Consider the following 16121-nt stretch of genomic DNA (forward strand, 5'->3'; position numbering starts at 1 on the left):
GAACCGCAGAGGGGTCCTCGTTGTGGCCTGCCAGGACCCACAAGTGAATGTGATGGGTTATGAAACCGCAAAACTGGACTCCAGCTGAGGACAGCCTAACAAACCCCATGCGCTGGTCTCCCAGAGACCAGTTACCCATTTGTAATGGTTAAGCTCACTGTGTCTTTCTGAGAGCCCTGCATGAGGGTTCATGTTCCTGAGCAACGCTGGGAAGCAGGGCAGGGGTTTAGGGAGTGTGCTGCCAGCCTGCTACCTGCCTGCAGGTGTTGGCTCGGCATTGAAACTGCCCATGAGGCAGAGATCAAACACCCTGCTTGGCGGTGGTGGCCCTTTGCCGGTAAAGAACTTGGGTTTAAGTCATCCTCATGCTTTAGGTGGACCAGTAAATACAGTGGGGGTGATCCTATGGCATTTATTGAAATAGAACTTGCAGGGAAGCGTATGGGAGCTCTAGCTACGCATCTTTCATTGCCTGCGATACACCACAGCATCAGCCTGGATGGGAAATGTTCCATAATCCCTTTGCTATGCATTCCTCTACAGCCAGCTTTCTCATTACCTGTATACTCAGGAAAGCAGATAGTCAGTGGAGATTTCTTAATTTTCTCCTCAAATATGTCCTTCTTGTTTAGAAAGAGGATGATAGACGTATCTGTGAACCATTTGTTGTTGCAGATGCTGTCAAAAAGCTTCAGTGATTCGTGCATGCGGTTCTGCAACAGAAAGGAGAGATCACATCAGGCCAAAGACAGCGACTTGGGGACATTCAACATGTAGGGAAATCTAAAACAACTAAATTAAGGAGGAAAACAAAAAAAAAAAGCTACGATATACGTAATAAATTTATGTATACATACAGCTGAACGTTTACATACACAGATGCAATCCCTATAACATTTGACATACAGTTAGTAACTTAAGGGCATTTAAGTATACAGAGCTGTTTTGATTTTGCATAGCATTTAATTTACAGGATCCCAGCTCATAGAAATCATCATGCACCATGCATGGATGGGGAGTTACTTTTGCCCTTTGATCAGATTTATGTGTCGGTGTAGCTCATGCAGATTTTCTAAAAAGCTTTCATTATTTTTTTTAAACTTTTTTTTTTTTACTTTCTCGAGTGTGTGTGGCACACAACTGGTTGGATACATTAACCAAGGACTGGTAGATCCTTGAATTAATCTAGAGTTGGAAGCAGACATCAAGGTGACATAATTTTGGATATGACCTTGCCGTGACCTTTGCCTGGTTTTGTTATTTTGTTTAGTGGTGTTGTCTCTTGCTGGGCTTTTAATTTTTTAAATTTTTTTATTTAGTTCTCTTGGAAGATGGCTCAACAGAAAGTGTCTGGCAGAGAGGGAAAAAAAAGTGATAAAGGAAGAGGAAATAGTATAAAAAGGAAGAACGTAACGAAGGGCATCTAAGAACAACCAGACTAGAAGTCAGGCAGCTACCACTGATGTTAGCTCATGCCTCTAGAAGAACATTAGCTACTCGCCAGCAGAAGAGCCATACGTTCAAATGCACGCACAGTGAGAAGTCAGCGTTTTGGTTATAGGTCATGCAAAAAAAGACACAGGAAAGGAGAGAGATAGGAATGAAAAAAACAGACCAGTTAGAGAGTTGCAAAGTCCGCCACATGGTTTTATGGTGGTGGAAAGAGCTCACGGCAAAGTCAACCAAGTGTCATGTTCCCTGCTGCTTTCAACTCTCAACTCATTTTTTCTTTTGTTTTTTTTTTCTCGGTTCAAGAGAAGCTTCATACCTGCCAAATTTGGTTGGTCTCTCAAATGCTCATTTTTTGGCCTTTGTTTGGCTAGATAAGTCAGACGGACGAGGAAAAGCTGTGAAGGTGCCGAGGCTGGCGATGTTTGGCGCACGAGGCCGACGCCGGAGTGCGCACGCCGGTCGCGTGGCCATCTCTCAGCCGGGAGCCGGGTAGCGGAGAGAGCAGGCGCGGTGAGGACGAAGCACACCCAAGAGTCAGGGGGTTATCAAAGGCAAAGCATGGTACAGACCAGACCGGCTCCTCGGCTTTTCCCAGCGGCATCTCCTTGGGACAGCACTCCCCAAACCCGCTAGTGCACATACGAGACTGGTTACAGCGGCCGCAGGAGATACGCTAGAGAGAACAGGGCTGCACGGTCTCGTTGCCGGAGGGTTTTTTGGGATGGGTGCAGCATGTATCCCCCCCAGATCTGGAAATTCGGAGTGGTGCAAGAGACAGCCAGGGGCTTTCACCCCTCTCCCGCTCTGGTTCACGCCTGCGCTGGCAGCATAATTGAGCCCAGCGCTTTATTGATTAACGCTTTCCTTGTCATTGATATACTTTAGCTGATGCTGAATGTTTTATTTAGATAAAAGTGGCTCTATGGATGAAGGAAACATCCGATCCGACCCAGAGTGAAACAGGATGCGCACAATTTGCTGTACCGTATACCACACGCTTTGCTACCAGAGTCGACATGACCGAGCATCTCCGCACCGTGCATTGTACCAACACACGGGGAAGACACAATCCTGTACAAATGCAAAAAGGCATTTACTTATTGGGTCTCAGTTGCAAGACATTCACTTATCTGGATCATCCCATGTCTGTGTAATGTTTTTTGCTAACCCAGTTTGTATTGGCTGGTGTGGGAGCCCCAGAGCAAAGCTCCTCTTTGCTACTTGTGGTGTCAAAATTGTAACCACGTAGAAACCTGCAAAGGTTTTGTACAGGAAATCCTTGGCTACCCAAAGCCTTTGGGAGGAGAGAAGAAAGTGGAGGGCAGTCAGGGGAACAGAAAGCAAATATAATTAACTCGTTTTTTAAAGAAAGGTCCCTCACAGAACATTTTTAATGACATTTTTATCACCCTTGCTGATGTAAAATAAAAGCACGGAGAAACACGTGAACGCTGCTCGTGGGTTAAACCAATACCTCATCTGCCGCAGCCACCAGCCTGGAAGTCACCGTACTTACCATGCTGCACCTTGCCAGCCTCGTACCACGCCACACAGCCCCGGCAGGGAGCAACGGTGTGCAACCATGCCTCGTGGCATGGGAAGCACAGTGGGTGACATCGGATTTGGTTAAGACACAGAAGCTGAGGACTTCTCCTGAGCTGGGCTTTGCCATTAGGTGAAGCTGACTTTCCTACAGTAGCAAGACTACATAAGGATCCTACAGAAATCCTTCTGCTTCACTTATGTGTAGAAAATGAGAGTTACCATAGAAATCCTCTATTCCTTTCAAATTCCAGAAACAGGTTTTGAAGCTTCCTAGGGCTGCCTGACCCTGCTTTCTGGTCTCTACATGTTGCTTCTCCCCCCAGCTCTGCTGGTTAGCTGAGTAAATATAATCACTGCTCTGCCCACTCCTCCTTATTTACCTGGGAAAGGTTCTGGTCTTAAAATCCACCTTTTCCTTCCCCATCACTAAAGAGAAGACGACATTACTCAAAAGCAAGGAACCACTTTCCATGCGTAGCAGAGGTGCAGAGCAATATCCCAGTGAGCAGGTATGGATGCTCCTGTTGCCGGACCTTGGTGCCATGTGGGAAATGCTGTTGCATTCCAGGAGGGCTCCTGGGAGCCCACACATGGACACAAGCTGTCCCAGTGCCGGCTAACATCGGGAATGCCTTGCTGCCTCCCTTTCCTTTCCTTTCCCTTCCCTTCCCAACTGTCATTAGTTTAATAGGTGTTTGTAGACCTCCAAGGGCTCAGACAGGCCTTGGCTGAGACACAAGGATGGGGAGGCAGTCTTCGGGTATCACATGTAAAAAGACAGCCTGCTGTTAAAGGAGTGAGAAGTTAAGGCCCCCAAATAATCCCCCTCCTACCAGTAAATCCACAACGAAAGACCCTTTTAGTCCCTTAAAGCTTCCCCAGGGCCCCTCTCAGGAGCACCCGTACTGCTGTGATGGGGCAGATGTGCCTGCTCTGCTAGGAGACATTAAAGATCACACTTCTCATACTTTTATACGAAGTGATATAAAGTACTCCACCTGCTTTTGGACCCATTGTGCTGCTTTTTCCTACTTTATGTTGGGTCTATCATTAAGGGAAGGGCTCTTGAAACATTGGCTTCTTAATGTCACTTCCTATTTCAAAATCAGTATTTTAAATCCTTACACCTGCAAATGCCTTACACCCCAACAAGGAAAGCAGCCCCACCAGCCACGTTACAAGAGGAATAACCACTCACCCATACAAATTAAAAGCCCAGTTAACTTTCCCTGAGCAGGACAAGAGACAGAATTGGTTATGGCTGAGTTCAGATGTCATTGCACAACCATGTTCCCATTGCTGATGGGAAGGGCAAGCAGCTTTCTGTCGAGTGTCAGGGAGAAAGCATGAGGCGGTCAAGACTCTGCCCAGGCAGAAACACACCCATAAACCCCATCTTTTTTTGACCAGAGCATGGGAGGAGACCTGGTTATTTCTGCAACACACAGTCAATTCAATCTTTTTTGTTTACCTTGGTGATTAAGTGCTAACTGTCATGCGAACTATAAGGACACTGAAGGTTATCCTAAGCACAGAAACTCCATATTCCCCCTCCTGCTTATATTTCCTAAGATGCCAAGCCACTTCCACTTGCTTTGTCACTCCTAAGGCAATTTCTGAGCGCTGCAATTCAATTTTCCTTGCCCAATGACAGCAGAGAGAGCACGCTAACCAGGTCATGCAATGAAATATGAACCAAGACGCCAACACTAACGCACACCAAGGGTCACCAGCACAGCACCTTCAACCCATCCCATGCTCAGCAATGGGGACATGAACAATACTTGCATGCCTTGGCTACATATGGATGACCTAAATATCTTAGTTTCAGAGGCAGCAACATGCAGCATGAACATCTCCCTCTCTTGCCATGACTCAAAGAGGATAGTCTCGTTTCCCACAACAGGTCCCATGCCATTGCTGTCTTTTTAAAAATTCCATTAGGAATTCCATTTAGAAGGAACAGCGCAAATCTACCTTTGTTAATCATCTTCTCCAGTTTTACTGATTAATATGACTGCTGTCCCTCTCTCCTCCCAGATTACAGATCTGAGGCTTTCCTTCCTGTAACCTCAGCTTATGAAACATAAAGACAAGTCACAAATGAGACAAAATAGCCTCATTATGCAAAGCCATAATCCATGGAGTTGTTCAGTCAGTTAAAGCAGGATGTTCCCACTGTGTACTAATATGGCAGAGAGCCCTGCAACTCCTTGTGATGGACTCGGTGAAGGCAGATGCAGAGGCAGGTGGAATACCTTGAAGACAGTGCCTTGTGAGTTGGATGAGCTGGGCAGAAGGTGTAATTTTGCCTTGTGAGCTCTAGCTGTGGGCTGTGGCTGGCAACAACGGGACTGGTGAAGGCACTGCTTGAATTTCCCTGTAGGTTTGCTCCTCTCCCCTGGGAGCCGGGCATGCAGGGAAGCAGTTTAGATCTAACAGCAGCGTAAAAAGATGTTTGGGGCAATGGGAGAGGCTGGATTCAATAGCACCAGGGGTTTCTATGCAAAGTGTGGTCTTTATGGGTGTATGGGCCTAGAAATCACAGATGCAGAAAGTCTTCTTTATTTTATTTATGTCTTTCTGATCTGGACATAGAGAAGTACTTGCTTTCCTTGACTCCCGCTGTGTTGCTCTTTGTGGCAGGGAATTGGAGAGAAATATAAGGGATATATATATATCCCTTATAAAAGACTACCTGGTCTTCAGGAGTGATGGCTTCGCACACAATAGCCCTTTTTTAGCTGCTGCAGGAGGATGGGTGCTCAGTCTTTTAAAACAAAGAAAGCAACAAACCATAAAAAGACTTTACAAGTGCAGAGCTGTGCTTTAATTTTAAGGGCTGGGACAGTTCAGGGGGGATTTCACCCAGCCTTGTTTAACCAGCTCTTTGCTTAGTCTCGTTTGAAAGGATTCACAGTAAACCTGTTGTTCGTGAGCTTTTTTCAGTGAGACAAGCTGACCCTACAACTACCCTGGTCCCAATGCCCTTGTGCTAACCGAGCTTAACAAGGTGAGCCCCTGCTCTGCATTAGGCTGACTTTATTTGAACTGCAGTTTCATCCGCCTGAAGTATGGTTTGACTTAGAGACGTGCAAAAAGACCCTGTGAAATCCTGTGATTATTGTCAACAGGGCACCGAGCACATGAGCAAAAGCTGTTCTCTCCTTGCACTGGCTTTGTAAGCATTTTTTGGGCACCTGAGATGCAGTAAGGCTCTTTCCCTCTCATGGCTCCATGCCAGAAATGAAAGCTCTACAAGTCTTTTCATATTCACAGAGACATCTGTACAGCCCCCAAACCTTCAGTGGCTTAATACAGCTGGAAGTGCCTGGACTGTAGTAAGCATCTCTATAGAAAATGAAGATGGAGGAGCAGCATCCAGCTCACTCTCTCAGCTGCCTCCTCTTTGTGTTTTCTAAGTGAGAAGCAATAAAAGCTGATTTACGTCATTAAAGCCAGCAGATGTGACGGATGCAGACAGACGGCAAATCAGCTGACTGAAGAAATGCTGCTTTTACTGCTGAGTTTTTGGAGAGGAACCATGTTAGCAGGGAGGAGACCAAGTGCTTGAGGGTTCAGCTGGGAGAGGACCGAGTCTGTGGGCGCCGCATTTTCCACCTGCCATTTGTGCCAGGGGTATAATAGGGCAGACAAGGTCTGACACCGTCATTTTTTCCTATTTGCGTTGACCTCGCTCAGGGTTGTTTATTTGGGTTAGGCGGGGGTGTCCTGCAGGCATGGTGGTAGCGATGCTGAATCCTTTCCCCGTTTACGCTGAATGTGTAAATGAACAGCAGCTGCCTCTGCCCTCCTGTTGCTCAGCATCCCCAGAAATGCTTTGTGAAAAGGGATTGAAATAGCAAGCAAATGTCAGTGCTGTGCCAGAGCACAGCTCCAACTTTGCTCCTGCGTCCAGAAAGTAGGAGCAAAGTTGGAGCTGCTCAAATCCCGTTTTCTGCAGCGGGGTGCATCAGGGGGGAGGCTGAGCTGGCACCCTGCTCGTCACTGGGGTGGTACTGGGTGATGGACAGTCACTGGCAGAGCTCAGCATCCCCAGGAGAGATGCTGTAACCTCCATCTCAGAGGAGCTGAGTTAAGGCTGACATTTAAAAAATGGCATTGGCATTCAAGCCCTTCCATTTTGTGCTCCATGGCTTTGAATCACAGGCTCTGGCTTCTGTAGACTGGTGCCCAAAGGTGACCTGTATTAAACGCTGCCTTTGGCTTCACGGTTTGGGTGTCACAGCCCAAGTTATACCTACAGAGCACCTTGCCCTCTGCTCAGATCACAGCTTTGCTCCCTGCGCACTGGGTCTGCCCTGTCCCTGAGTATTCTTTATCTCCTGGGTGTGTTTCCCCCGCCCAGCTGCAGAGCTCTATGGCATTGAGCTAATGGCTGGGTTTTTCAAATCACATCAGGAGATTTTGGTTCCTTCCCAGTAAATCCTACAGGACTGAGCATCCTTGAGCATATCAGGGCCAGGGTCAGAGGGAGGTGACAACTGAGGATTACAAATAAGCAGACATGAGAGGCTGTAGGGTGTCTCAGTCACTCTGGAGGGACATAGTCATGATGTTAATACCACCCTGAATTCTGGCATCAATATAACCCAAACAACCAGGTAACTTCATCAAACAGTTTGCCAGAGCTCATAAACCTGTCTGAGAAGAGGCTAAAAACCACAGCCCCACCCTTTTTGGGAAGAGACAACTTATATCTAACAGCAGTCTTTCCCTCAATTCCTTCCTCATCAACAGCTTTCTGCAAGCCTGACATCTTTACCAGCAGGAGAATAAAGACCCTCAGAGAGACAGAGCTGGCAGGAGCGAGCCCTCCATGCTGCCGCAGACTGGGCACAGATGAAATCATTACCGAAGACTGAGTATGGCCTCCAATTCCTATTCGTTAGATAAATGCAACTGGGTGCTTGCCGCAGTCGTCGTCAGTCCCAAAAGCATGCATCCCCAACACACTGAATGAACGGCCATAAGACAGTAATGAGTCTTCTTGCATCCTTTCTGTGTATTTAATTCACTTGTATTAATTGCACTCTAATACCAAGGAGCACACAGCTCCTCACTAGCGTTATTTCCAGATGGTATTTTGAGCCTAATGTCACAGTGGGAAGTCATAAAAGCTCTCCTAGAGCAAATTACCTGAGGAATCAAACAGTTCCAGTCTCACTCAGGAAAATGAATTTCTGTAGCCTGAAGAAATAGGTTATACTCCTAGCCCGAGCCTGCCTCGGGTGTGTATGGCTGACCTGCACCTCTGCACCACAGCATGACCGCTTCCTTACATTTGTTTTAAAAGCCCACCTAGCTATATCTCCTCTTTCTGGATATAGGGCCCCGTTAACACGTTTTGAAAACACACAGGTCAGCTAGAAAGGACAAATAAAACACTGCGACTTTACCAGTGCAAGGCAGCATTATCTGGGCGTGCAGGACTTGATTTTGAAGAGTGCGAAGGAAGACAAATCTCCCCAGGATTTCAGAGTCAAGGGAGAGTGACTGACAAAAGCACATTACTGTAGCACCCCAGTGAGCATTCGGTGATCTCTGAGCAGTTGCTGGCTATGCAGTATCCCATAAAGAAGTGTCGGGGCCTCCAAGACCCGGTTAGACTCACCGTGGTTTCATCTTCATGGAGCACCTGGTCGTAGCCACTCAGCGCGACGCAGAAAATGATCGCTGTGACATCCTCAAAGCAGTGAATCCACTTCTTGCGTTCTGACCGCTGGCCCCCGACATCGAAGAGCCTATGGCACAGGAGAGGACCGTCAGCACCCGCTCTTTCTTATGTTATGGGGAAACTTCAGCATTCTTGCCATTTTCTGACCATATGGTCCCTGGAAGGCTCCAAACACAAAGCAACAGGTCTTTCACCACTGGCTTGGTCTTCTCCTGCAGAGCCTGGAGCCGAGGAGGACCAGGAGGAGCAGTTACAGCTAGGGATGTGGGGATCTGTGGGAGAGCCTCAGCAGCGTGCTGGGTCCCTGAAGAGGTGGAGACCACACACTCTTGGGTTTTATATGCTCTACATAATTTCATGTGTGGCTTTCTGTCTTCATGCTCTCTTTTCTCTACTGGCTGGCATCATGAGGGTCAATACATAGCATTAACCACACGTGACTGACCCACTTCAGAGAAAAGATTTGGCCAAATATTTTTACATTTATGAGCTTGATCAGACTTGGGGCCAATCTCATATTGTACCTCCCAACAAAGTGGTGTCATTTGGGTTAGAGGAAGGTATCGTGAGCTCCTATCTTAAAGGCAGTGATTTTCAAGACAAGATTGCCAAACATTGCATATTGCTGACCCCCCCAAAATGCTGTGTCCTCTGCAGTGGGAGTCATCTGTGTGTTAACCAGCAGTTTAACAATTTCTCCTTTGGGAACTATGGGGAAACACTGTGACAAACAGATGCCCTGAAAATTTACTCTGCAGTTTTAGACTAACCTGAAGTGGAGGTTTTTGAATGTGAAGTGGGTTTCTACAATGCCAGTTGTTTTGACCCTGGTTCGGAGGATATCCTGCTCCGTAGGCTGGTAGTCTGCAGCTCCGATTCGATCTAAGCTGTCTAGGTAGCTAAGAGAAGAAGGGAAAAGAAAAAGAAAACAGATAAGAATAAGACACATTAATCTTTGCCCATCTCAGATGAATCCTTCAGCTTCCTATTAATCTTTTTCAAACTCATTTTTCATGGCTGACTGTATTGTAGTTAAAGGAAAAAAAAAATCCTACGCTGAGGAAAAAGAAACGTTAACAAACCCCACTAACCTAAGCATAAAATCTGATAGTGAACTGAAAGCAGGAAATTAAGTGTGCATGTGTTGTGAGCCCTGATTGCAACCTGTGAAAATACACAGTGTTAATATTACTTGCTATTTTTATTCCCTGAGGGACGAAGGTCCCAATCAGTCCATTGTGCTGGATGCTGTATACACACATGCTTTTCTGTAAGGGTTTATTCAGGTAAGAGGTTGGAGCATATAGGTCTCGCTCCCAGAACAGACAGGTCAAGTCACCTTTGGGAGATGCCTCTGTCTCTGCTGAGAAAGGAGGGAGACGGGGCAGCTTGCTCCGACGAGATGCCTTGCTTTCAGTCAGCTCAAATGAAGGGAGGTGAATCTGCCCGAGTGAGTCACTGTGTCGGTTTGAAATCCAGCACAGGGCTGGCACTGCAGGAGATGCAGCGCTGGGACAAAATCCAGGGGCCTGCTTAGGTGGTGATAATCTGGGAGTATAAATCGGGGTTTTCTGGGGGTAGAGGGGAGATTTAGCCTTCTAAAATACTTGGATAGTTTTAAAACATTTACCCTTATTCTGCTCTAGGCTTAACATCTATGAACATAGGCAATGCCTCCATGGGCTGAAACTTTGGGTAGGAAGTCCTGTCTTTCAGCGTGAAATGTTTTTGCAGAGGAACCCAACAGCTGCCCACATATGACCACAATCCATTTTTTCATCCACATTCAAGACAATTTTTCAAAACAAATCAGCCCAACTAAATATAATTTATAAAGAAAAGAAGAATTTGGATTACAATTTAATATGAATTATAAACACAGAACTGCACCACACAGTAAAATCTTTCTCACCACCACTGAGCTGCACGCAGACACTCCAGTTCCTCTTAAAGGGGGTTCGCTCTGCATTACGGGGCCTACATGCCTACCTCTAGCCCCAGGAGCATCAATCTAATGCACATGAGATGCTGTCAATATATTGTGACTATAATAAAGCAGGTCTGTGCATGAGCAGTGGTCTTGCCCTTCAGTCTCTGTGCTTGTGGCAGCCTGGGTATCACCCAACGAGGCAGTGGGGCAGGAGGTGACATGCCGGGGGCAGGATGGGAGGGGACCCGTTCAGGTGTTAGCCAGAGGATGGCAGCTGTGCCCAACGCAGCTTGCAGAAAATAAAGAGTAGTAAGAGGAGCTGTGCAGTTGTAGGGAAGGAAAAGACTTTGTTGCCTCTGGTGAGTATGAGTTTACTGGCAAGTGCAAGAAGGTATGAGCTGGAACCATTCACATAAGATAGCCATGATGTCTAAGCTTGACCTTCTCTTTCCGTTTAGCAAAATGCATTTTTTTTTTAACATAAAGTGTGGATTTAGTCCTGATGAGTAACCCAATCACACCGACTTGGTAGTGAGCACACATCCCCCTGTGCCTTGCCAAAGCACATCCCGCTTGGCCTGAACGCGCTGCCCTGTCCTGCCGCTGGAGATGCTTTCCCTGCTGCATCAGAAAGCAGGAAAAAGCTTTCCGTTCGTGTCCTGGAGGGAGTGCTCTGAGCCAGGCCCCCGGAGCAGGATGCCAACTGCGCTAGGGCCGTGCACTCTGCTACCCGAGAAAACTCATTGCCACCGGCTTTCACGTCTACCCCGCTAGCCTGGAAAAACAGACAACCAAACTCTACGCTAAGGTGAAAAACAAACCTCACCCCACTTGCATCACTTATTTTGGCTACCCATCATTTTTATCATTCATTTTTGCTAAAGAATTGCAAGAATCACGTCACCCAGAGAAAAGTATATAAGCTAAGCAGGTTTATTTTTATTGTGCCCTGTTTCAAGCATTTAAAGCCATTGTGGTTTTGTGACAGATGCTCCCTTAATAGCCTTATGATGGGCCCTGGATGGATGAATGGGGCTTCATTTGAAATCAGATCCTCTGCTGTGACGGCTGAAGCCACGATCACTCATCTATTCACAACTGGTGTCAACTCCTGTTATTTAAGAGACAGCTGCATTTCTTCACATGTCCCCGCAGACCGAGGCAGCTCTGCAGTGCTGTTATTCAGAGACCCAGGCTATCCTCTGTCCTCAGGAACAAAATATTTCAAGGTGATGGTAAAAAGTGGAGGTGTAAGAGAGCGAAGGATTTTCTTTCCTTCTTGCAGCTCTTCGCAGTACCCTGAAGACCTTTATCACTTCCTCCATCTTAATTTTCTGTATTTTCCTATGATTCAACTCTCTTCAATTTAACGTTCCCTATTAATTATTCTTGCCTTTGAGATCCTCCTTTAATGCTGGGAGTGCAGCAAATGAAGAAGTCTACCGCAAACTGGCCAAAGGACTCAGCATCACAGCAGCACAGTGACAGAGGAGTTCGTTACTGCAATTAGTGCCTTCAATGTGCGATTATTTGCTTGTGAACAGCAGCATTCTTTAAACCCCAGGCAGCGTGCTGGGACTTCAGGGGGTTCTCACTCTCACTACCGGTGTGCACAGCCTACGGCTCTTCCACGCGGCATTCCCCTTGGCTGCCCGACAGCGAATTAGCTCTGGATTTGATTTGATCCTGCATCCAACCTGGCTCTGAGGCTTGGAAAGCCTCACCTCCCTTTGCATCCTTGTCTGTGGCGGTGATGCAGCCTCGCATGTCTGGCTCCACCCAAGTTACTCTGGAGGATCAGAGGTTTGGGGGAGCTGATGCAGCCTGCCAGCCTCTCGAGGGGGCAGGATGATAGTGATAGAGGGAGGACGGCCAAGCAGGATCCATCCTATTCACCCTCTCCACCCTGACAGCATCCAGCTTCCAATCCCAGCTGGGATATCTCCATAGGAACCTCGGCTGGGGGGTCTCTAGCATCTGTCTGGGTGAGGGCACTGCTTCCCAGTGCTTAACAGGTGCTGTGACAGAGGACTGCTCAATATCCCCAATACTCAGCCTGTCCTGGCTTCAGGTGAGCTGAGCTCCGTGAGTCCAGTGCCTTGGGGTCACTCCCACGCTAATGCATCCAGCCTGGCTGCTGGGCACCCCAGTTCCGATACCTGCTTGCCAACACACCCTTTACCTTTTCTATTAACTCCCCTCTTCATCTCTTCCCTCATCTCTAGTCTTTTCCATCATTCTCCCTGTGTTTCCCAGTTACTTAAATTCTTTCAGTTGCCTGGGTCTGCTTTTCATCTGTTCCTGGTGGTCTCGATGAGGGTCAGCCATCAATTTTTATGAAGGTATACAACATTTTCAGTGCTGGTTTTGAGGCTGCATTCCAAAACTGTTTACTCCTCTGGCTGCTCTCCCCTGGAATTTCTCCCATCTCAAGCTGCAGCAGATATTTTTGAACCCTGGAGTTGGCCGCAGCTGAGCTGGGCCCCACCGGTGTGTGCACCCCATGAAGCTCAGCCACAGGAGCGTGCCGTGGCACGGCTGCCATGCTAACATCCAGCTGCGGGAATGGGAAGCTCAGGCAGGCTGCTGTTTGGATGCGGAGCTGATTTTAGCTGCTGCTTGTTCTTCTTGGTTCCTGCTGGAGGTATGTCTGAGGCTTCACCGGAGCGCTGGTGCTCCCTGCCCATGCTGCTTGGAAGGACCTGCTGGTCTGCTGGGTGCGAGCCTGAGCTGGCAGAAGGGTGGGATGTGTTGGGGGTATCACCTCTTTGGGAACAGGGAAACCCAGGTGGGGTCAAATTACTACACATGGTGCTGGATGACAGCACTCCTGGTATGCCCTCTGAACCACAGATCTAAAGGCCAAACTGTTGCTGGAGATAATTAGTTGTTGCAGCCAACAGGCTCGATGACACATAATCCCCTCAGAAGCTGGCATCTGTTTAACCAGCAGAAATGACAGCACTTTGCAGGCCGTGGTGCGAGCACTCGGCTCTCCCCCTTCCGCGTCATCTTTGTTGCATCGTGCTGGCATCAGAGCTCTTTCCACTTCCCAGCTCCGGGGTTTGCACGCTGGAGTGGAAGGATATCTGAAATGACACATCAGCTCTTATTTGCGGCCTGCCTTGCCCAGGGCTTGCAGGGGTTAAAAAAAGCTGAAGAAAGGTTAGAAGGTTTTTGAGTACATGAGTAACCCTCTAGCATTTATACTCCTGAGCCGAGTAGCTCCATTACTGCTTATATCTTTTATCTTAAATGCTTTGTTTTGAAGCAGATTGCAGGTTTCTGCGTCACTCGGTTTATCAGGCTCAGGGAGGTGAAGCCCGACTATATTATTCTGCTAGAAGCAAAATGCACCAGAAATGCCATTTCCCAAACACAGGGAGAGGAGCTCATCAAACTGAGGCTACAAAAGGCAGGCACTTTATAAGGACTAGCTGATATTAAATATCTCCACACAGTAATATTGAAAATAGGGAGTAAATATAGTTTCTTGCACCTTCATTTGCTGTTTCCAACAGCATGTGGTAGCAGCACCGTTGATACTGGAGACACTGCATGCAGAAAGGACTGTTGTCCGTGTTATCCCATGGGAACAGGCCGGTGGCAGCAGCCTACGTGCAGCGCGTGGACGGGGACCCCTCGCCAGGCACTCTGCCACCATGGGAACCTTCTCCCAGGGTGGTACTGCCTATGCCAAAGGCTCCGCTCACCACCTTCTTGGATGAAGAAGTGTAGCTGAGGTTGCTGTCTGTGGTCAGAGCTGGATACCTGTGGGAAGGCTTACACAGACGTACATTCACATCTGTTGAGGTTAATGGCAATAAAATGGTTAAACGTCTGTTGGGTTTTTCTTGCCTCAAAGGTGACAGCTTGGCAGTCTTTTTGTAGGCAGCATCCAGCTCGCACTGTGCACACCTGAGGTGTTCACACTGCGCCGAGGCCGAGCTCATGTCCTCAGTGCTCGAGAAGGGGCAGTGCAGTGGCAGCTGCAGCTTGGGTCTTGGTCTGGGGTGGGTTTGCAGACAGGGGAGCAGGAACTTCAGGAGAGCAAGCCTGGAGACAGCAGCATTTTCCCAGCTGCTCCTCCGTCCTGCCGGTCCTGGCCTCTGTCCATGTCTCCTCCGTGAAGGAAAGGCTGTGCGTGGGATACCCCAGCCTCGTTTTGTTGGCTTGAGTTCTATTTGATTGAAAAAGCAGATCCCCATTTGTCAATAGACGCAGCTGAGTCACTGCTGGGTTATTTCCTACTCTGTGTACAGAGGCGCTGGAGGGTCAGCTCCAACATCATCTCCTGGCAAATGCCGAGTTTTTAAACAAGGTTGTCATGAGCAGGAGTCATCTCATCTAACTCTAGATGCTTATGTGAAGGTGTCTCCATCCGAGTGCTCTGTCCTAGTTCATGGATGGAAACGAGCATTTCTAACGTCTATTATCTGTATCTGACCTTAGCTTGTACCCTAACTTCTTCCTTTCTTTCACTGATGAACAAATAGCTCCATGTATATTTAGCATTAAACCCATTTAATATTTAATGGCTGTAGAGTAAGGATTCATAGGATAAGCACTGGGCTTAGGGAGTGTCAGTAGTGACTCTACAACAGCAGAGTAAACTCTCATAGTGTCTTCCACCAGAAGAGAAAAACGGTGTGGGCGCTGCTTCCCAAAGGTGTGATATGGCTCGGTATGGCTTCCCAGGGCAGCCGGTGCTGGGGAAACACCCAGAGGCTGTGGCACCGCAGCATTTTTCCTGCAGACACCATGCCCAGCCCTATCTACTGTATTATTTTAGGGGAAGGGGCGGAAAAAAACCCTGGCCCACTCTCAGAGCCCAGCACTCATCCAGCACACACAGCGGTGATGCAACACGTGTCTTAATCATCAGTTATGAAAGACTTGAAACGTAGCCAAGCAGTGCCATCATGTCCCTTCAGAAATCAATCCCACCTAAGGGTAGGGACCACGATGTGCACACGCGTGGGCAGAGCTCTCATGTCCTCCTAATGAAAACCAGAAGGCATTACGAGCTGTTCCTCGGGCGCTTCCAGGTGGGTTATGGCAGGCAGGAGGAAGAGACCTGACGGGATAAGTAATTCAGCTAAGAGGGCAAGAGCATCATCTGGCATTTTGTGAGCCCAGCCCAGAGAAGGAAGGTCTTGGGTATTCACTCCTGGACTTTAAACAACACGTTTTTGTGTTTCTGGCTGTGTTACCCGCTTGGCCAGTCCTGCCTCAATGGGAATCACATGAATTACATCGCAGGCTCTGCTGTCCCGCCGCTGCTCCCAATGATAAATCTCATCTCACGTCCAACCAGATGAGATACCAGCATGGACACTCACCAGCTTCCCTCCCTCAAATCCAACCAGCAACAAGCCACTTCTGGTGCCTGCTTCTTGCAGGTTGCTAACAGCAGGAGTGATGGTCATCAGGCCCAGAGGTTGCTGGGGTTATTTTCCTGAATGAACTCTGCTGGATGCTCTGAGTTTTCATTAC

The 16121-nt window shown here is 47.9% G+C and overlaps 1 protein-coding gene across 2 annotated transcripts in view; it reads right to left on the bottom strand.

Annotated features, from left to right (window-relative positions):
• GNAO1 (G protein subunit alpha o1) overlaps window positions 1–16121 on the bottom strand; it is a 148549-nt gene that overhangs the window by 17815 nt on the left and 114613 nt on the right. Inside the window, exons 5-7 of one of the 2 annotated variants that reach the window (XM_087738741.1) lie at window positions 9466–9594; window positions 8633–8762; window positions 560–713 (exon numbers count right to left, since the gene is read on the bottom strand). In XM_087738741.1, coding sequence (XP_087594867.1) covers window positions 560–713; window positions 8633–8762; window positions 9466–9594 — 413 coding nt within the window. The remainder of the gene's footprint in view (window positions 1–559; window positions 714–8632; window positions 8763–9465; window positions 9595–16121) is intronic. The other variant, XM_087738740.1, reaches the window with a different exon arrangement.

The sequence above is a fragment of the Nipponia nippon genome, unplaced genomic scaffold, assembly GCF_047370975.1.
Source record: "Nipponia nippon isolate SJK-2023a ecotype South Korea unplaced genomic scaffold, ASM4737097v1 scaffold_7, whole genome shotgun sequence".
NCBI classification, from domain to species: Eukaryota; Metazoa; Chordata; class Aves; order Pelecaniformes; family Threskiornithidae; genus Nipponia; species Nipponia nippon.